The following is a 20,986-nucleotide window of genomic DNA, read 5'->3' as shown; positions in this document are numbered from 1 at the left end:
TGTATTGGAGATCTTCAGAAATGTTGTCGAAATATTCGTTTGCACGACTCGTCAAAAACGTATGCTAAGAATTCCATCCTAAGTGAAGTTGAGAGCTGTGCATGGTATAGATAATTAATAATAAGTTATTATTTTTCTATATATTGTATAATATATATAAACAGAACATATATACTTACAGTGTTGATCTGTGGCAATCTTTCGCCATCCCACAACTTCATGTAATTGTATACAAGAAAGCCTCCTAGTTTTCTAGACAAGATCAGTTGTTTATTCGATGTACATAAATGAAATAACTATTTTTGTGTGATTTAATAGGTGACATGTATTACAACTGGTTACCAGTATTTATTATGTGTAACCTTTGTCTTGCAATGCTCTGACCATAAGCCTCGTTCCATTGCACAACCCATTGTTAGGATCAAGATTGTGGAGAAGAATCACCGGACAATTAATTTTTAGCTTCAGCTCATGTGGGGGGAGAACATTTGGAGTTACTGAGTTCAAAAAATTAATAGAAAAGTGATTTGAAGGATCGTCAACAACAGTGTCAAAGCTATGGTAAACCTTTTCCTCACTTGGAAACCTTTCAATCATCATCCATTATAGTTGCAGTTGATAATCCAGTTTCGAAATCCGTAATTTGATTTTGCACTATAGTTGACAATGCAGTTCTAAGATTCACACCTTGACATAATTAGGATGCATAATTAAGATGAAATGCAAAATTAAGATATATATACATTGAGGTGGACGAAATGCTTAATTAAGATTAACAAATTAGTTACCTGCGGACAAAGATGCCTGCAATATTTGTGAGACAACAGGGGTGTTGCTTCCATTTTGTAATGTAGCCTTCCTACGCGCTCGGTATTCCCGTTGGTACTCACGTTGTCTTCTATTAATCTCTTCTCTTTGTTTGTCAGTCATCTCAGCTCTCTGTCTAGTACTCATGTTTGTAGTAACGTTGTCTGTAGGTCGTTCTCGTGGGTCCGCACATATATTAGAGATAGAAATTTTTAAAAAATAATATCTACTGCATAAGACTATATTTACTGCATAAGACTATTGTGCATCTGGTGGGATATTTTCCTTGTCCAAAATAGTTAGGGTGTCTAGCTCCATACCACAATAATTAGTGTCTGTATAATTTTGTTATCAATTGCACGGTGGTAGTTTGCCCAATGGGTTAAAATATACATGATTTAATGGTGTAACAAGAAGCGTGAATCAAAGAGATTAGTATGTACCTATGGTCGAAGAATCTGGCACTATTTCACTAAGAGCACGGGAAGTGGTAGCATTTTGGGATGTAGCTTTCTTCCGTGCTCGGTAATCACGCTGATACTCACGTTGCTTTCTTCTAATTTCTTCTCTTTGTTCGTCGGTCATTTGAGCTCGACGATTGCGTTGTTGTATATTTCTTTCCTCTCTCCTCCGTGAGCCTTCATCTAAAGTGGATATTTTAACATATATATATATATATATATATATATATATATATATATGGTAAATTTTTCATACTCCTTAGGAGTAGTTACTCCCTCTCCTCTTTGGCACACACGAGAGGTGAGATGCCACTAGCTAACGGGTTAAAAAACTTGACCCGTTTACATGATACGTGTATTCGTGAATAAAAAATCAGCGTACCGATCGGAGGATAATTGGCGTGGAAAGCGGATCAAGCTCACGCTTGGTTGAGCGTGGAAATCGGATCAAGCTCATGCATGCACACATCATGGCTATCATTTATAATTTCTCATTTTTCTCTCCTCGCATCACTCCAGGACGGGGCGGCGGTTGCGCCGAGCTCTCGTCACTTCCACTAGCTGCTGTGATGTGGCGAGCCCTCCCCACCTCCCGGCGATGTTGACGACGATGGCGCAGGGCCCCTCCACCACCGGCGAGCATCACGCAGGGGCGGCGGCGCGGTCCTCTTTGCCACTAGCAAGCCTCACGCAGGGGCCATGGTGCCCCCGTCCTCTGCCGTGGCGCCGCCGTACGTCTAGCTTCACGGCGAGGGCAGCACTGGTACGGCTCCGTTCGCATCGGCAACGAGGCCACTAATTGCAAATCCAGATCGATGGCTACAACTCCCCCATGTTGCCGTACCTTGCTGAGTTGTTGCAACTCCACACGGTGCCGCGGCGACATCGTCTCAGCGAGGGCACTTGTTGCTGCTCCCTTCCATCCACAGTGACCGCTCGGCGACAGCCATGGCAATTGGCTGGTGATTCTCATGAGTGCGAGTGTGGCACGATTTGAGTCGTATCTATTTTCTTTGTGAATTCCAATGCTTCGTCTCTCTATTTCTTAAAGCATTTTGTGGTGAAAATTATTCCCAACAAATGCGATGTTGCTCACGAGTGGCACAGATGTGGATGTGTGCGTACAAATGCCAGGAACGACAGTTGCTAGATTTGTTCTTTCTGATCGTTTTTGTTTGTACAGAGTATAAATGAGTTTGGTTGATTTTGGCTCAAAAATTCATGTGTAATGTACATACTCTTCTCTTAATGTGTATACTCGTCGCCATGGAAATATGTGCATAGTCATACTTCATTGTGATACATATACCAGAGTATATGAATACAGTACACGTGAATGTATGCACATGTACTCTGATCGTCTGGTTTTAAGTATGCACTTATACTATCTTAATCTAGCGTATGCGTGCATACTTTATTTGGAAAAGTATGTATGAATACTCTATTCTAAAAAGTATCTATAAATACTACATGCCAAAAAAATATGTATAAATACTCTATTCTAAGAAGTATGTATATATACTCCATACTCCATTTTTAAAAGTATATATAAATACTCTATTGTAAAAAGTATGTCTATATACTTCATTTCAAAAAGTATGGACAGATACTCATAAACGAGCAAGCTCAATCTAGATAGGATAATCATGGTAAGCTGGAATCACGGCGACCGTACAACGTATATAATAATTAATTAAGTTTGTTAAATATACGCTGCATGTATCCCTCACAGTATCCACTACCCGTTATGGCTAGTGGTGTTAACGCAGCTGTAGTACAAAACAGATACGGAGTAACTGCTCCCGGGAGTATAGAAAATGCACCCTCTCTCTCTCTCTCTCTCTCTCTCTCTCTATATATATATATATATATATATATATATATATATATATATATATATATATATATATATATATATATATATTACAAGAATTTAAACAGGAATAGGAATTGAAATAAATAACTGGATCACAGAGAAAAATTGAGACAATGCAAACTGAAAATTCAGATAATGCATTTGCGAATGATACTGCATACTTAAAATTAACAAAGGCACTGCTGATATTGCATAATGATACTGCATCACTACTATAATGCTAAAAATTAACAAAGACTCTACAAAGCATAGCAATAAATAATATAAAAATTAATATATAAAATTAATAATTGTTACAGATCTTTCTTCTATATCCATATGAGCAAAGCATTAAATAATATATAGAAATTAATAATTATGGAGACCAAACAAAGTAGTTGTACTAAGGATGTTGGTGACGTCGCTTAGTCTCTCGCGTGTATCTTCTGGCGTAGACATTACAACATCTCAGAGCGTGTTGTCGTAGGCGAGGATGCCGCCGCCGCGGATCAGCCGCAACAGCCGCTCGTGATATCCTGATGTTTGCCGCAACAGTTGTGGATCACCCGTCAACAGCCGCAGATCAGCCGTAGTTTTTCTAAAAATTTTTGCTTCATGATCCACTTGACTGGAGAATATTTTCATGAAATATTTTTCTGAAATATTTTTGGATCCATACATAGTAGTTTTCCTTGTTGGCTTCCTGAACTGCCGTACTCAGATTCTGACAAAGGTACAGACTTCCTGACTTGGATCAAAGGGGAGGGCGTAGGATTTTGCAACTGGCCTCATGCTCAGGATTCGAGAGGACGCCGGCCAGTATGTTGTCGCGGTGCAGACTTGGTGCTTTGGATCAGAGGGGAGGGCGCAGGATTCTTGAACTGGTCTGCTGAGCAGGATTCCAGAGGATGTTGTCGCGGTGCAGATTTGGTGCCTTGGATCAGAGGGGAGGGCGCAGGATTCTTGAACTGGTCTGCTACGCAGGATTCCAGAGGAGAGGTTCCCTGCTGCCGTGCGCAGGTGTCCAGAGGAGAGGACAGCGGCCTGCTGTCGTGCGTAGGTTTCGGCGTGAGGGGGAAAGAGCGTGGGAGAGCGAGAGTTTGATGCAGGCTTCAAACTTTTCTCTAGAGCCGTTGGATTTGGTCCTAATTGATTTTGAGACGTTGATTTTGATAGAGACAAAATCTTGTGTGCGTTTTTCTAGGTACACAATGTTTGCAGCCCTCAGCGGGGTGGTTTTCTTTGGTGAACTAAGCATAATTCTGCTGGGTTAATTATAGTAGAGATGAGATGAGATGACCAATAACATGGAGAAAATGTTTACCTCATGGGCATTCTGGCAAACACCTCCTGTGCGCTATGGATGTTGACATACTTTGATATGGGAGGTGGTGGTGATGGGTGTTGCCGGGCCTGTAAATGGTGGCGTAGTTTACTGTGATGCTGTAGCCATCGTCCCCTTTGGCTTGGGGTGCCGGTGATCCCTTCCGCGGCTTCGCTTGGACTACCGCCGCCAGCAGCACGCGGCACGGGCAGGCAGATGTCCGAGCCCTTGGCGCTCAGTGGCCTAGGTACGACGACGATGGCGACGGCAATGAGATGGGGATGGAATTTGGCGGGCAATTTCTATGTCTCCCATGCACAACTCATAGTGCGACGAACTGGTCCGCGCGTCTCGCGGCGGTCGGGACGGAGATTGCCGCGCACAGGCTGTGGTGTCTCGCTACGGCCGCGGCGGAACTCCATGGTGCAGCTCACGGCAGCCTAGGCACCTCCCGCGTACCAATACTAGTTTCCGCGTGCACCCACGCGGGATCCGTGTGTGTCGGCGAGTTGAGAAGACGACTCGTACAACATTGCTCTGGCCCGCGATTGAGCCTCGGAGCATGGGCCCTCGTCGTCACCTCGCGAGACGACAGGGCGACCGTCTCCAAGCAAGATGAGGGTGTTTTTCGTAAAAACAAGAACACACAGACGAGGGGAAGAGACGTATTGTACGTGCTCTATCTTTGAGTGATACTCCGTATGTACGTTTCTTATGTTACAGATATAGTACCTCACTCACCACTAGAAATAAGGCCCCAGAATCGGTACTACTAGCAAAAGAAAAGTTCGATCCCTACCGCGTCAAGGTCTAGCTAATACACTATCATCAAGTTGCATATGTAAAATAAAATTACATATATTATGCATGTCAAACTAGAGATTCTTTTAACAGCGCCCGAACTTTTGCCAAATTTTCGAAGTTCTTCTTAATTAAGGTCTTGTTTGGTTTACCAAATACTAAAAAATTTTCAAGATTCTCCATCACATCAAATCTTGCAGCACATGCATGAAGTTCTCCCCTAAACCATCCGGCAGCTTCCAGGGAAAGAAGCAGGGTCCACATCACCCGAAATTCACACAGCCGTACGATCTCTCGATGAACGGTCCAGATTGATCGAAGCGGATTTTGCCGAAAGCAACTTCTTCTGCTTCTTTTTGGCTTCTCCAGCTTATCCTCGGCTTCTTGAACTTCTCGTTAGAATCCCGACAAGCAAATATATACAACAGCTTCCGCTCCACCTCCTGAGCCTTCTGCGTCTCGACCCTTCTCCTCCTCGCTCGGTCGGTCTCCGTCTCCCTCTCGATATGGGCAGCGACGACAGCGCCCTTGCAGCACGCGCCCCCACGGTGGCCATCCTCGACTGCCACGGAGCGGCGCGACCGGACCCCACTGCTCGCCGTAGGCTCGGCTCCTCCCAGAGCTGCCTCCTTCCGCCGGTAGGCGTGCGCTCGACGAAACCCTACCTGCATCTTCCTCGCCGCCACCGGCGGTGGCTCGGCTGCATCTGGCGGTACGTCACCCTCTTCATCTCCTACTTCCTCCCATGGCTCCTCCCCCAAATCCCTCTCCCTTGCGGGCGCGCCCTGGCCGGCATTTGTGCCTTAGTGGGCGACTTGAAGCAGGTGCCTGGCTGCACTATGCGCCTGCACCTGGTGGTTCACGTCCGCCAGCACGGCTGCTCGGCGTATCTGGCATCAGCCGGATGACAGCAACCGGCATCAGTTGGCCTGCTCCTGTGGTGTGGATTTCTCTGCGTTTTTTTGCATGGACCAAACAATTTGGATTGTGTAGATTTTTTTTGGCATTTTAAGTGAAACAAATTAAATTTGGAGATAATTACATAGTGCTAGGTTTTCTATTGTGCGAGTCTCCATATCACATAGACGCCCAAATGACTCCATGCTTTATGACATTGACCGGTCCTTGCATGATGCTTTGTGCATTTTGAAGAGAACCCCGGAAGTCAGAATCCTAGATACATGAATCTGGATGTCGCTATATAGACCATAACCATGCGAACTTCCAGGATATTGGAACAATAATTACTTTATTGTGTACTTATTTCATTTTGAAGGTCGAAGTTTAATACTTAGCCTTCTGCAGCTAATTAACTAAGTTCTTACAGGCTAGATTTAGACGTGGACTCTACAAACATATATGTCTTGGCTAAATAAATTTGCACAGAAAAAAGGAGATTCTCTTACTTTCAATGCCAGGTAAACCATTATTTTGTACCTTACAAAAAAATTATCACTCTTCTGTTCTCATTATCCTATCCCATGTGTTACCATGTCAACATCCTAGAGTGTGTAGCGAAATGGGAAAAATGTTAGTTCAAACTTCCATTTTATAAATATACTTACAGGCTAGATTTAGATGTGGCTTTGTTTAGTATCTCTACTTGGCTTTAAATATTTTTGAAAAGGCATTGTATGTTGGTGGCTGTTTTGCCAACGCTTTTATTGTGTTGTAACTTAACCGTTTTTTTTTCTTTTTTATTATTCTTATTTGTTATGCTGATTTAATTGACTCCTTTAGTATTCTTTTTCATCAATCCTGATGCAGATGGTCACAGGCTTCTGGGAACAAAAGAAAGTCCAATTTCACTTTGTATGCATCATCTCAGGATTATGGATTTAGAGTTTGTTTTTAAAGTGACATTATGATTTTCTTCATACAGTAGTACTTTCGCCATACCTAGAAAAAAAAGAAATTAGACAAATACGGGTCAAATAACAGTACCCTTCATTTCTTCTATTACATAACTTTTACCTTTCAAAAATATGCCAGTGCCATATGATCGAACCTTTAGGTAGAAACCTTGGACTTCAACAGGGAAACTTACTAACTCAGAAAATCATGATGTCCTACTATACAGAGATAGATATTAGTCACCTCATAGTTTCATAAACTATTCTAAAGATAAACCTTCGACCCCATCACCCTTCGGGCCCATAAAGCTACTTTTCTATATTGATAGATTTCAGGAAACAGGATATTTTAAATCTCCATTTTCACCAAAATAAGGTAGTTGATGCTTATAACAATGATAAATTCTCTTATGAGATTTGCAGTTCTTCTAAATTCTCGTTTAATGAATATGATCAACATTCATGTGATTCATGTAAATAACCTTTGCACATCTAATTTCATTCTGCTTTTTAAACTGGTGATAAAATGATAGTATTATTATTAAGTTTTTTTTCTACTCAATAGATATGATACTAGATTTACTCAACATTCTGGTGTTTTGGCCCCATATATTTTCTTCCACGAAATAGTGGTGTGATGGATGACTGCCACACTTTGTTTGTGTGTCTGCATCTACGAGATACAGGACAAACTAGAGGCAACATTAGAATTGCATGTATATGCCAGTCTAAGCTACCATACTTACTATTCCGACAATATGCTACATAGATACTACTACCATGGTGCCCACTGTTTTAGTCTACAAAATAAAGGTTGACTGATAATCCTATAACTGCAGCTAGGCATTTATTATGTGAGAAGCAGGGGAAGATCAATGAACCTTATTAGAAGCTGCAAAATGGATGGCTAGGTAGTGGGGACAAAGACCCTTCTGTTAAGTTTGTTAAGGTAAGGGGTAAGATTAGTTGGTTCAGATAACCTGCTACATTTTAGTTTTTATTATTGTGGACTGACCCTCCTCCCATTAAAATATAATATTGGATAAAAACAGTCCACACTTAAAGGTTACTTGGACGAAACTGTGTGACAAACATCAAGCACAAGGCAATTAATTTACATGTTGGAAACTTGCCTTATGCCCCATTTGTAGCAACGAATGTTCCTTCAATATGCCTGTGCAGTACTATCAATTGTAGGTTGCCAAGTCTATCTTCCTTTGATGCACTTTCTCCCTATTTGTAATGTTAGCCATATCAATATACCTGTGCAGTACTTTCAGACACTGACAATGTTAGTTGTCATTGTTAGAACTATTTTTCATGTAGAGTTACTTACTCCGGTCCTGCTTACATCTTTTTTTAAATCCATAAATTTGTCCCCTACATCTTGAAAATACATGGCATGGTTTTAACATCTACATCTCAGCTGGACATTGCCGCCACTCCATGTCCCTCTTCTTCTCACCTCCTAGACTCACCTTAGTTTGGCCATGTGCTTCTCTTTTTTAAATGATTTTGCTGATTTGTCTTCTCAGTTAAGATGCCACGGTTTCCTAAATTGTTTCCCCTTTTGTTCTGACTTTCACAGGACCTACACATGCTAATATGGGTCACACTGTGTACTACTATGTCATAAACTCCCTTCTTTTTCACTGATCTCAAGTTGCCAACTCCCATCAATTTTGGCAGAAAAATGACATGTGTACTCCTTATTTTGATTTCATCTCTATATTCTTACCCGTATAGCTCTGTTTGTATTATCTTTATTGATGGATAGTGGTGGCATCGTAATAAAAAGATTGTATTCAAAGATCTTATTGCTCAATCCCTTAGCTACAGATTTTACTTAGTTCTTTCCGCCATCTTTGCTTGGATGATTGGCAAGGTGCTGAGGCTCGACGAAATCATAAGCTAGGTGCAATCGCAGCAACAACAGGCCTGAGGTAAGTAGCAGAGCCCCAGTTCAAACTGTGCGATGCACCTAACAAAAATTCCATTTTTCCAAATTCTTATCGATTTCAATGCTTTCTAGCCCAGCTCTCTTCATGAAGCTTGCAAGACCCCAATTGACTTCAGCAACCTGCCTACCCTCCTATATAAAGATGCGAGTTTAAACTTTCCCCATGTTCCATCCTGTGAAGGACCAATCGACCAAATTAGTAGATTACTTACATGTCGCTGGCAACATTCAGATGTTCCAAGCCTATGGCCCTTTGACAAGCTCGGTCTTCTCATTGGAAAGCTCCAGCTTAGGATTTTGATTCAGCAATCAAGGAGATGTGTTCCAGTCGTCCGTTCCAAACGTCTTCGACAACCAACCAACCAATGGGCAGTATGCTTTTCAGGATGGAACAGCTGGCACAAACTTGCAGGTAAACCAACTAATGCATGAGGAGCTCATTTTTGTTATCCATTTAGTTAACTTACTGAATAGTCAAATCACTGGGAATCCTTGGGAATCCTAGCATAGCTTTGGTTGACATTTTTTTATTTTCCAGCAAAGAAGCTACTACAAGGAGGATCTCCAGAGCATTGTACACATCAACTACAAAGAGCAGAGCCACGACAATGGGTTCTCAATTTGAGCACAGAGCTTTCATGGTTGGTAAATAAAACACTAATATTCTGAAATGTTTTACTAAATCTTGCTCACTTTGCTCAAACACCTCACCTGAATTACCGCTCGGAGATATGTCAGTTAGAAGAAGGCCACATGAAAATGGAGTTCTGATGGTCAGCATAGACCAACCATGGAATGCATGGATTCAGGTACATTTCTCAAACGCTCATATAACAGATGCTCAAAACACAACTCATAGTTCCAAAAAAATTTACAGAGTATTTTCTCCATCAGACTGATCCAACAACATGGCCGGACCTTCCACAAACACAGCTTTTGGGACCGCATACGAGGATAATTGGGCGATCACTACCGACCTTGAAATGAACATGTATAATTACTCTCGATATCGCTATGTACATAAACCAAGACCTTACCCCCGATGTATAGAACTATGAAGCAGTGAACACTACTACACCTATTATTCATCACCCTATGTATAATTATAACAGTGCTAAACCTGTGAACTCTATCCGTATAATTTTGTGATAACTTATGTAATATTACAATCATGATCTACCATACTTAGTATCTTTCAATCGACAATTTCTCTCAATGTATACTGGCCCACACTATATCCTTTAACTACAACGCTACTTAGCCTTCGTAATTCTGTCTCCACGTGCGCGCGATGGCGCGTGCTCCTCCACTAGTAATAAATATAGACGAAAATAAAAACTAATTGCACAGTTTACTTGTAAATTATGAGATGAATCTTTTAAACCTAGTTACTCCATAATTAGATAATATTTGTCAAATAAAAATGAAAGTGTTACAGTTCTGAAAACAAAAAAAAATCAGAATTAAACAAGGCTTAAATTGTGAATGGCGTACTCATACCGATAATACGATCCTACAAGTCAACCGCCTAGCTCGATTATTGAATCGTGACTGGCTTGTTCGTGTATTTTCCTAGCGGCATCGAAGCCCCCGTTTGTATGAAAGATTCCGTTGACTTCAAGAGCTCAAAAATATGAGAATTTTACATGTATGTTATTATAAAAGTTGATAATTATTTACAGTGGCGGACCCAGGATTTGGTTATGACTAGGGCCAAATCCTAGTAGCGAAAAGCTAAAAACTACACCATCGTCTATATAATCTATGTATAAAAATTGTTATTACAAAGAAAATTTTTTAATCAGAAGTTCTCCAACTACATATTGCCATACAATTTTTAAAGATACAACATTGAACTACAAAAATAAATACTTAGCAATAACAAGAATATAACATTGAACTACAAAAATAAATACCTAGCAATGGTATGCTACATTCACATTTTTCATGTCCTTTTCAGTAACGCCTAAATCTAGACACAAGATGTGAGAGTTAATTAAAAAAGACAAACAAAAAAGTAAGCTTACTTAATGACAATGGATTTGTAGCCTGAATGTATCTTGTAGCGTCAGAGAGGATCGTAACATTGTCCATTCGTTTCCAAGATTTATGGTGGAGTTTTCTTTTGTTAAGATCAGAACGGGTGTAGTAGAAGAATTACAGGGGATTCAATTACTTCATAAATTAGATCAGGGCTTTCTTGAGGCCGTGACAGAACTTGATGAAGCGTTGGTTGATCTTCTCCCGCCCCTTCCTCTCAGTGATGATGTTTCTCGCCTACTCGCCCGACTATGGTGCGGTGAAGCACTGGCGGGCAACGAGCACAAGTTACGAGTGGTGGCGTGAGCAAACAAAGCATCCAAGCGAGAGGGCGAGATAACAAGAGAATAGGCGTCGATTCCTAATCTCCCTGAGCTGGTTGGCATTAAAGCTATTGGGCTAAGGCCTTGTTTAGTTGGAGAAATTTTTTTTGGCTTTGGCTACTGTAGCATTTTCGTTTGTATTTGATAATTATTATCCAATTTTATAGACTAATTAGGCTCAAAAAATTTATCATGCAGATTATAGGCATACGGTGTAATTTGTTATTTTTTATATCTATATTTAATGCTTCATGCTCGTGTCTAAAGATTCGATATGACAAGAAATCTTAAATTTTTTTGGAAATTAAACAAGGCCTAAACTCTGATAAATTAATAAGACAATAGTCCAGAGATTAAAGAGCTGTACCTAGAATACCTAGTCTACCACTAGGGCCAAGGCCCTAGTGAACCTAGGCCTGAGTCCGTCAATGATTATTTATAAGCTATTAAAAAGGTTGAGCTCTCACAGGTGTTACTGCTCCAAACTCTTTTATCCTCTACGTCGCTTTTGTCAGATTTGACCTTAACGATGTTAAACTGCAGATATAAAAAGTCAAAAATACACTCATATCTAAATATTCAATTAGGTTTTTTTAAGCATCTTAACGATCATAAATGAAAAACTCAAAACTAGAAAGTCATAGATATCGTTGAGGTCTACAATATTTATATAATAAATAAATATTTTTATCTGATTTTGTATAAAAAATATTTTTTTTTCTAAAACATATTAATCATATCAAATCATATATTTTTTGTACGAAATTCAATGAAAATAATTTTTATACAAAACTTATAGATATTGTCGAGATCTACAACTTTATAGTTCTGAGTTTTTTCATTTGAGGTCATTAAGAGCATCTCTAAAAGATTAGCCAAATCATTTTCTAAAGGTAAATTTAGCTATTATGGAAGGAAAAACGTTTCCAACATATACTCTGTAAACGACTCTTCAAATTTAATAGCTCTTCATCCCACCTTATTCGCTCTCTATTTTTGGATAGCCTACCTCACTAGCCATCCTTTACGGAGTCTGTTGGAGTACTCTAATATTTTTTTTGTCGAATCTATTTTAGAGAGTAGCTAAATCAGTAAATTTGTCTAGTGTTTTTGGCTAATCTTTTGGAGATGCTCTAAGATGGTCGAAAAAATTAATTATATATTTTGCCTCGAGGGTATTTTTGACTTTTCACACTCGCGGTTTCGTTAGAGCCAAATCTGACAGAAATGGCATGAAGGGCAAAAGAGTTTAGAGCAATGACACCTATGAAAACTCAATTTTTTTCAATAGTTTGTAAGTAATTACCAACTTTTTATAATAACATACACCTAAAAGCCTCAAAAACATTGCTTAATTCGAGAGCCAATGAGCTCAGCATCTGGTTTAGGCCTTGTTTAGTTGCAAAATATTTTGCAAAATGTAAATAGTACCTATTTCGTTTGTATTTAACAAATATTGTTCAATCATAGACTAACTAGGCTCAAAAGATTCGTCTCGTCAATTCCGACCAAACTGTGTAATTAGTTTTTATTTTCATCTATATTTAATACTTTATGCATACGTCTAGACTCGATGTGACGGGGAATCTGAAAAATTTTGCAAAATTTTTTTGGAACTAAACAAGGCCTTATACTCCAAAAGGACTATGTCATTTCAAATGGCTCCAAAAGGAGAGAATCGAACTGGCTGTGCGGCGCCTACTAACAAAAGCAAGCCAGCTGACACCACACGCGAGTGTAGGAGCGAGGAAGAATGGCTAGCGTCCATGGCTGCAAGGACTTGCATGTCCGAGTCGTGAGCCGCCGTCTCGTGATGGCCTCCGACACCTCCATCGAGCCGCATGTCGTCGCCGTCTCCAATCTCGATCTCCTCCCGCAAACCATCCGGGTCGCCATGTTCTGCCTCTACCCCAAGCCTCCGGCCACGGCCATGTCCTTCGACGCCGTCGTGGCCACCTTCGAGCGAGGCTGGCTTGCCTTCCTTGCTGAACCACTACTTCCTGCTCGCCGGCCGCATCTCGACCAACCCGAGCTCCGGCTTCCCCGAGGTCCACTGCAGCAACCAAGGCGCGGAGCTCGTGGTCGGGGAAGCCGCCGCCGGCGTGGCGCTGGCGAGCCTGAACTATGCTGAGACGAGCGCGTCCTTGAGGAGGATCCAGCTGCCGTACGGCGACGACGTGGCGCTGTCTGTTCAGGTGGTGTCCTTCTCGTGCGGCGGCTTCACCGTGGCGTGGTCCACGAACCACCTGCTCGTCGACGGGCGAGCGCTCAGCTCGCTCGTCGGCGCGTGGTCAGAGCTCGCCTTGTCGGGGAAGTCTCCACGGTGTCCCGCCGGCCGAACCTCGACCGCTCCGTGTTCCGGCCTCGCCCGACGCCGCCGTATGCCGCCGCCGCCGCGCTCAACGAGGCGTTCACGCCGGTGGTCGGTGGACGCCAGGAGCCAGGTCAACGTCCTGACATTTCAGCAGAGCTTCGTCGAGCGCATGTACCACGTCGACGCGCGTCCGACATCGTCTGGCTGCGCGAGGAGGCGAGCCGAAACGGCCGGCGCGCGACTCGCGTCCCGTCCAGGCGGTGTCGGCCTACCTCTGGAAGGCCCTCGCCGGCGTGGTGGGCGCGGCGGACGCACACGCTGCCGGATGGGGTGGTGGGTGGACGGGCGCCCGCGGCTCACATCGCCGCCGCGGGGGCTCCGCACCCGCACCGCGATGCGCAACTGCGTCGGCAACGTTACCACCTTCGTGCTCCGGGAGGAGCGCGTGGACGACGTCGCGTCGGGCGGCGCTGTCGAACGTGGCCGCCACGGTGAGCGAGGCGATCACGGCGCCGGCGTACAACGAGCACTTCCAGGAGCTGGTGGACTGGGTGGAGGAGCACAAGACCGAGCGGGTACGTTGAGGCCGCGTGCATCGGGCTGGGCAGCCCCACGATGACCGTGACCTCGTTCGCCACCGACACGGACTTCGGCTTCGGCGCCGCCGCTATGGCGCTGCCAACAAGCGCGTCGACGGCGAGGTTGTGCTGTGGGTTCATGCAGATCGATCGCCGCACGGCCCGGGGAAGATAGCTCGTGGATTGCCAGCGCCTTCTTGTGGCCGCAGCTTGCGGCGGTGCTCGAGTCCGACGAGCCGCGCGTCTTCAGGCCCGTCACCGCGGAGTACCTGGGCCTGTCTGCCACACAGTTCCTGCACAGCCGCATCTGATAAAAAGCTATACATATCGCATTACTGCAATCGTCATATGGCACGTAAACGCTAGCTTTGCATGTTTTTTTCCCCCTGGTGAACGTACCGTCCATATTATTTGTCCACCGTCTATATCGTGTTGCTGCAATCATATTATCGCTATAACAACTGATATTATTTGTGTCAACAATTGACAGTTTGATCTTCAACCATAACTTTCGGCTGTCAAATGTTGATAAAGTTACTACTATATCCGTCTTAGATTTGACTAATAAATTTATAAAATAGCATCAAACATCTACTATAACTCTAAAACAAATATATAAAAAAATAATTACTTATTTAATATGATAAATATTAATATCCTTTTATATAAATTTGATTGAACTTAAGATGCATTGCCTTAGCACAATGCTATATTATTCTTTCTATATGACGGATGGAGTATATCAAACATCATCATCAGTAGTGCTGATCTCTGCATTCAAATGCATGATCATCTAGCTACCCCAGACGAAAGATTGCTGCAATTAGTGGTAGAGACTATTCCACCACCACCATGGTTATATATGATTGTTGACGGCTTCTAACCTTTGTCACTGCATCATCAATCGTCCTACGTGAGTAAAATCGGTGAGAAGACTAGTCTAGCTATTATCGAAGAGCAAAACTAGAGCTAGCATACAATCATTAATAAACCAAATAAAAGACTAGTCTAACTATAACTAGAACCATATTGTAGTCTTTATGTGACATGTACCTCCTTAGAGCATCTTCAAAAGTACTCAATATTTTCTTCTCAAAACATAGAGTTTACAACTTCTAAAAAAGTATTGGAAGGAATAAAGAAACAAAACCATCTCCAAGAGTTTCTAATAATCCACTCATAGAAGACAATTTACATCAGAAATCCTATACTATCTCTAAATTATTCTAACCACTTTTATATATTCTCTTGTATATTTATTACATCAAAAACTTTTTCCTACCTTTTCCTACTTTTTATTCTTTTCACGTTAAATTGGCCAACAAACACACAAGGAGAGAAGATATGCGCCACATTTCCTAAGATCAGGAGGATGGATTAGGAGTTGTTGGAGAAGTTTTTTCTCATCTTGCTAAAAACCAAGGATTAACTTTTGGAGATGCTCTTGTAACTATGACTTCTATGACCACTGGAGACATGGCTCAACGAACCTTAGGCGTCTGAAGCTGGAAAACGCCATTGCCCAAAGCCCAGACTGACCATAGACCCCGGTTCAGTCCAAAATTCAGACAAGGCTGTAAATCATCACTCACAATTAACCTAGGGTGCAGCACCCAGATAAACCATTGAAGCACCAAACTCGATTAAGCATCCCCAAACACCGCACAGGGCGCTGAATTGTTGGGTGCAAGGGCAGCTCACACTACGGTACGACCTCGCATATTTATCATTCCCATGACATAATCTCTGCTTGGTGCAAACAGCAAGCCACTGCTTCATAGTTTACAACCATGCAGTTTATTATTACAGCAAGATTGAGGCCAAGCAACAAGCATACAGGTAAAGCTTATTATTGATCATATAAATATCACCTGTAAATATCTAAATATGGGTAGTAGTATAATGCTTATCTAAGCAGCACACTAGCACCACTGCAGCGTATCAAGGGCCTGTTTGTGGACACGGGCATCCCCAGCTGCTACCACGTTGAAACCTACAAATAAATCAATAGTGCAGCATGAGATGAACTGAAATTTTCTGATCAAAAGCAAGAAGTGCGCGATCTAAGTGACAATAGAGCAAGTTTTTGCCATAATGCAGTTTGGCGTAATAATCTCTATGAAATTACTGAAACCAGAGGGCCACTCTGAGCTGAGGGCCTGAGGCAACATTGGAAGGACTTGGAGACAGCAAAAATAGATTGATGATTTTAATGAGAAGGGAAGACTATACTTGTGGGCCGTGATTCTGCAGTAACAGGCCAATGGAGATTGTCCCCTCTCCAATCAGTTATTGACCCTCCAGCTCCTTCAATGACAGGTACCAGGGAGAGGAAATCATATGGCTGCACCAAGCCACCAACAAAATCAGTTATCGTAGTAAAGAATTCATTCATTCAGGCAGTAAATGCATGCTACATAGACTGCTCTTATTCAATTAAATATGATCACAGTTTTTTCTTTTCCCTAAGATTGTACTAGCAACTATAGTCATGTGAAATCAAATCTGAGTTCAGAGAATAATTTTTCTAAACTTCTGTTCTTTATCATGCATGAAGATAACTTCCTGATGATATCATATCACATATATGATATATATTTTCAAAATTCAAATGATTAACCAGGTACAAATATTAAATGATCCAGAAGTTGAGATTGAGACAGCATGGTTCTAGTGGTTATCTAGAGGAGTCAAAACAATACCTAAATCATAGCTATCCCTGTCCTCAAAAGAATGCAACTATGGTACGCGTGCCAGTTAAAGTGTTTCATGTTTGACCAAGTTTCTAGTAAATAATATTCACATTTATGGCTTAATTAAAATTAATTTATTATGAAAATACATTTTGTAATTAATCTAATGGTGTTTATTTGATATTATAAATATTTATACCTTTTATCTATAATTGGTCAAACTTGGTATACTAAAACATGACTGTGTTCTAGAATTGCATTCTTTCGGGGACAGAGGGAGTACCAAACTACCAACCAAATACCAGCACCATTGTATACAGATGAGAATAAAAGAACAGGAACATAACTTTAATGTTTGTTAATTAGTTGCTACACTAAAAGCTCGCTACATAAGCATGATCGACCAATTTGGTACAGCTAAAACACCGATCCAGAAAACAATGAATGAAAAGCTTTGGAAATTACGGTGCCCACTAGTTTTGAGTCAACCTCAGCTTTCAATGTTCTTAAGCTGACTTACGCTTTCAAAATATATACATAACTTCTGAGTACATCTAACAAAACTTAGCAAATTAAATGCTTCAGTAAGTAATTCAATCTTGCTAGAAAATCAAAAGGACCTTTGTCAAACTGTCAAATGCAAATAATTAAAAGTCAAAACCAACTCTATTAGCTTGATTTCAGTTTATTTATGGTCCTTCCCTTTATGTTGTCAGAAAAGGTAGAAAACAAGAAACCCTCTACTGAACACAATTTAAAGGCTAATGCCATATTCCTAGGTCCTAACAAAAAAAAAGGAAATCATACCTTCAAACCGGATTCAACAACAATATCCACAAAACCAGAAGCCAGAAGAGCATAAGCATAACAATCACAGCCATAAAGTGGGACTTTCACCTGGCAATAGAGATGGTAAATACATGTGAGTAATGTTGATGATTGCAGAAAAACATGAAGCTATAATGTAACACACATACCTTATTCCTTACACGAATAAATGCATCTTCAGCATCTCCTTCAAAGAGATGTGGGCTTGTTGTATATCTGTCATAGCAGAACAAAGAATTGTTATACTGTAATGCATTATTCAAGACTGTAAAGAGATGTATCCACAATACGTCTAAATACTAAAACAAATGTACATACAAGTAAGCTTGTGCAAGTAAATTACAAGAGCGAACGGATATTTCTTGTCCGTTCAAAGTTGTTTGTTTCCCATCCACCCCAATCCATCTTTCTCGCAAGATTGGTTGGTCAATGACACCAATAACCTAGAGAACAGAAGCAAAAAAATCAAGCTTAACTAAAGAAAATAGCAATATCAAATATATTAGTAAAGATGCCCACAAAGAAAATTTTCAAGAAATTTCTCAAAAGACATCATGATTAAAAAATAGCTAATGATTTAGAAAATTGTAATCAAAATACCATGTAAAGTAGTTCATTGCTGATATAACGAACAGAGACATTATATAAATATAACGATATGGTGTTTTGTGACCCTGATAAATCATTAACTATCTGCGTATGCCGTCAAATAGTTGTAAAACAGAATGAAGGAAATAGTGAATACCAATGAAAACAAAGGCAGCTAGAAATGAACAAAAGAAAGCAAGTGTACCGGCTTCCCATTGTGCAGAAGTGCTATAAGTGTACCAAAAAGAGGCTTGCCTGCAAACAACGAATTAACATTCATTATAATTAAAAGTTCAATTTAATCTTCTCAATCATAAACTCATAATGTGATCAAAGATCCACTACCAGTTATGAAACTTTTCGTTCCATCTATTGGGTCCAAAACCCAAACATAATCTGCAGAACTCTCTGCACATCTCCAACCATTCTCCTCACCAAAACTGCATGATTCAAGTAAATGTTGGAACTGCATGTTCAAGGTGCCATAAAAGTGAACATAACATTTTAAACACTAGCAAAGCAATCCCACATGGCATGAGTAGGGAAGCTCTTCAGTATAACTGACACCATTGCTTCTTCTGCTTCTCTATCTGCAATCGTAACAGGACCTGGATAATATTGAACAATTCTATAAGTAAAAAAAAAAGGCACAAACCCACCAATATAATTAAATAAAATATTCTAATGTCCCAGTGCAAGTATCCTTTTATCCAATAATCAGATATGGATAGTAGGTTCCTATACATCCCGAAGTCAGCCCAATTTAAAACATCGCTATGTTGATCAAGTTGAACGAAAGAGTACTTAAAGAACTTCAATGTTGGTGTGAACACTTTACACAACACGTCTATCAGGCATCAGCTTCCTGTATAGATAATTATTAGAAAGTTGTAACATAAAAAGGGTTGATTTTCTTCTACCTATTGATGCCATCGTGCTCGTCCTGTTGTTTGACCACAAATTTTCCATCTCAACCTACCTAATCCAACTAAGTCAATTACCAAGATTGACTTGTTGTCCTGACAAGGTTTTGCAGAATGGGTTACTGAGGAAGGAAGTTGTACAATTATATACAGTCAATCTTGTTCACAAGTCAAGCCCTAATGATTCTCTGGACTTGAAGAAAAACAAAACTATACAAGGATATACACAGAAATGGTGTAGAATCCTTGAATTTTCCAAAGCTCACCTGAGCACACCCATAGGAAGGAGGCTCCCATTAAGAGCACAAATAATGAATTGAGTAATTCCTTACAAAAGAAATGGTAATTTATCACCACTCTAATGACCAGTACTCCCTAAACTTTGAGTAATTTACAACCGCATACCAAATTTCCTACACATTTCTTTCTTTGGAAATGATTTGCATACTGCAGGACGTAACAAAGACTATCAGCCTGTTAGTTTACAGTTTCAAGTGATTTCAAACAAAGTATGCTCCTGCACTAGCCGTGGCAGCATTCCTTGCAACAGAAACTAATAATACTACTAAATACTTACGGAGTACTTAGCCCGTTCGCTTGTCTTATAAGCCATGCTTTTTCTGCCTGCCAACCGTGTTTTTCTCTCACTGAAACAACCAGCACACTATACCCTATACCCAAGCAGGAAGCAAAACAAAACTACGAGTGTGGTGAGCGTAGCACGCACTGTTGTCCTCCTTGTCGATGATCTCAACCCGCTGGCGGAAGTACTTCCTGAGCACCTCCCCGGCCGCGTCTGCCGCCCGCTGCGCCACCTCAACCAGCCGTTCCGTCGCCAACTCCCCCACTGCCGCCGCTCCCCAGCCGCCCGCCCCAGCGGCGGACGAAGCGCTGACCGAACACATCGGCGGGCGCCCGCGCGCGTTTAAGGCCGCGGACGGCACGCGCGATGCGGCGTGGAGGCGGAGGAGGCGGGAGCGGGGGTTAGGGTTTGTGGAGGCGGGGCCGGGGAGGGGCGAGGTGGCCGAGTGAGCGGTGGTGGAGGAGGAGGAGAGCATTGGGGATGAGGAGTCGGCGGCGGCGGTCGGGAGCGAAGGTTTAAATGTCGCGGCGGAGGATGACGCTCGGAGCACTGAGCAGCGGTGCGCCGACGTGGTGGGTTTTGTTTCCAGCGCTGGTTTTTTTTTTGGCTCTGACGATGGGATCCAGCCGTCTGCCGTCTAGCTCTGGCTGTTTTCTTCTCTCTCTCAAGCTGATATTGATTTGCCGTGAGAAAAAAATATTATTTCATATTAATTGATTTTACCTCTTCCTAAATTGTAAGTCATTCCAAAAATTTTAGAGGACTAAATTTATATTATAAAATAATAATTATTATGGTACTAACTAAGTATCATTAGATTCTTTCTTAATTATATTTTCATAGTATATTCATTTTACGTTACAAATCTTAGTATTTTTTTCTATAATTTTGGTCAAACGTGAAAATGTTTTGACTCTCCAAGATTCTTGGAATGACTTACAATTTGGGATGGAGGGATTAGTTAATAAGCTGAAGCGAACTAAGGGTGCCTTTGGTTGAGCTGCGGCTTTTGAAAAAAAACTGTTGTGGGTTGTGAGCTGTGGAAAAGCAGCTAT

The 20,986-nt window shown here is 41.5% G+C and overlaps 3 protein-coding genes across 3 annotated transcripts; 2 read left to right on the top strand and 1 right to left on the bottom strand.

Moving 5' to 3' along the window:
• LOC8074497 lies at positions 1,879-10,267 on the top strand. Its single transcript, XM_002457563.2, has 9 exons — positions 1,879-2,031; positions 4,573-4,943; positions 5,171-5,255; positions 5,853-5,960; positions 8,941-9,044; positions 9,139-9,473; positions 9,600-9,702; positions 9,800-9,870; positions 9,956-10,267. The coding sequence occupies exons 1-8, from the start codon at positions 1,879-1,881 to the stop codon at positions 9,801-9,803; spliced, it is 1,263 nt and encodes a 420-aa protein (XP_002457608.2). The 3' UTR covers positions 9,804-9,870; positions 9,956-10,267.
• Positions 13,011-14,804, top strand: LOC8085819 (spermidine hydroxycinnamoyl transferase). Its single transcript, XM_021457948.1, is given in 9 exon segments — positions 13,011-13,387; positions 13,389-13,734; positions 13,737-13,846; positions 13,848-13,924; positions 13,926-14,044; positions 14,047-14,195; positions 14,197-14,316; positions 14,318-14,461; positions 14,463-14,804. Coding segments are annotated over 9 exon segments (1,440 nt in total). The 5' UTR covers positions 13,011-13,177; the 3' UTR covers positions 14,628-14,804.
• LOC8085818 (bifunctional phosphatase IMPL2, chloroplastic) lies at positions 15,911-20,556 on the bottom strand. The gene is made up of 9 exons (XM_002455353.2): positions 20,076-20,556; positions 18,955-19,033; positions 18,771-18,865; positions 18,631-18,680; positions 18,156-18,280; positions 17,987-18,053; positions 17,817-17,906; positions 16,549-16,660; positions 15,911-16,309 (listed from the first exon to the last, which is right to left on the bottom strand). Exons 1-9 carry the CDS (start codon positions 20,404-20,406, stop codon positions 16,239-16,241), a joined length of 1,020 nt encoding a protein of 339 aa, XP_002455398.1. The 5' UTR covers positions 20,407-20,556; the 3' UTR covers positions 15,911-16,238.

Source organism: Sorghum bicolor, chromosome 3, assembly GCF_000003195.3.
Source record: "Sorghum bicolor cultivar BTx623 chromosome 3, Sorghum_bicolor_NCBIv3, whole genome shotgun sequence".
In the NCBI taxonomy this organism is placed as follows: Eukaryota; Viridiplantae; Streptophyta; class Magnoliopsida; order Poales; family Poaceae; genus Sorghum; species Sorghum bicolor.
Note: the sequence above shows the minus strand (reverse complement) of the source record. Positions and strands in the feature narration are given on the sequence as shown.

Coding starts and splice junctions, on each gene's coding strand:
- LOC8074497 (XM_002457563.2), top strand. CDS start 1,879: ATGGCGCAGGGCCCCTCCACCACCGGCGAGCATCACGCAGGGGCGGCG. Junction 4,944..5,170: donor TGCACCCACGCGGGATCCGT/GTGTGTCGGCGA, acceptor CTTATGTTACAG/ATATAGTACCTCACTCACCA. Junction 5,256..5,852: donor TCGATCCCTACCGCGTCAAG/GTCTAGCTAATA, acceptor TGCTCGCCGTAG/GCTCGGCTCCTCCCAGAGCT.
- LOC8085818 (XM_002455353.2), bottom strand. CDS start 20,406: ATGCTCTCCTCCTCCTCCACCACCGCTCACTCGGCCACCTCGCCCCTC. Junction 18,681..18,770: donor AACGAAAAGTTTCATAACTG/GTAGTGGATCTT, acceptor CGTTGTTTGCAG/GCAAGCCTCTTTTTGGTACA. Junction 16,661..17,816: donor TTGTTGAATCCGGTTTGAAG/GTATGATTTCCT, acceptor GGCTTGGTGCAG/CCATATGATTTCCTCTCCCT.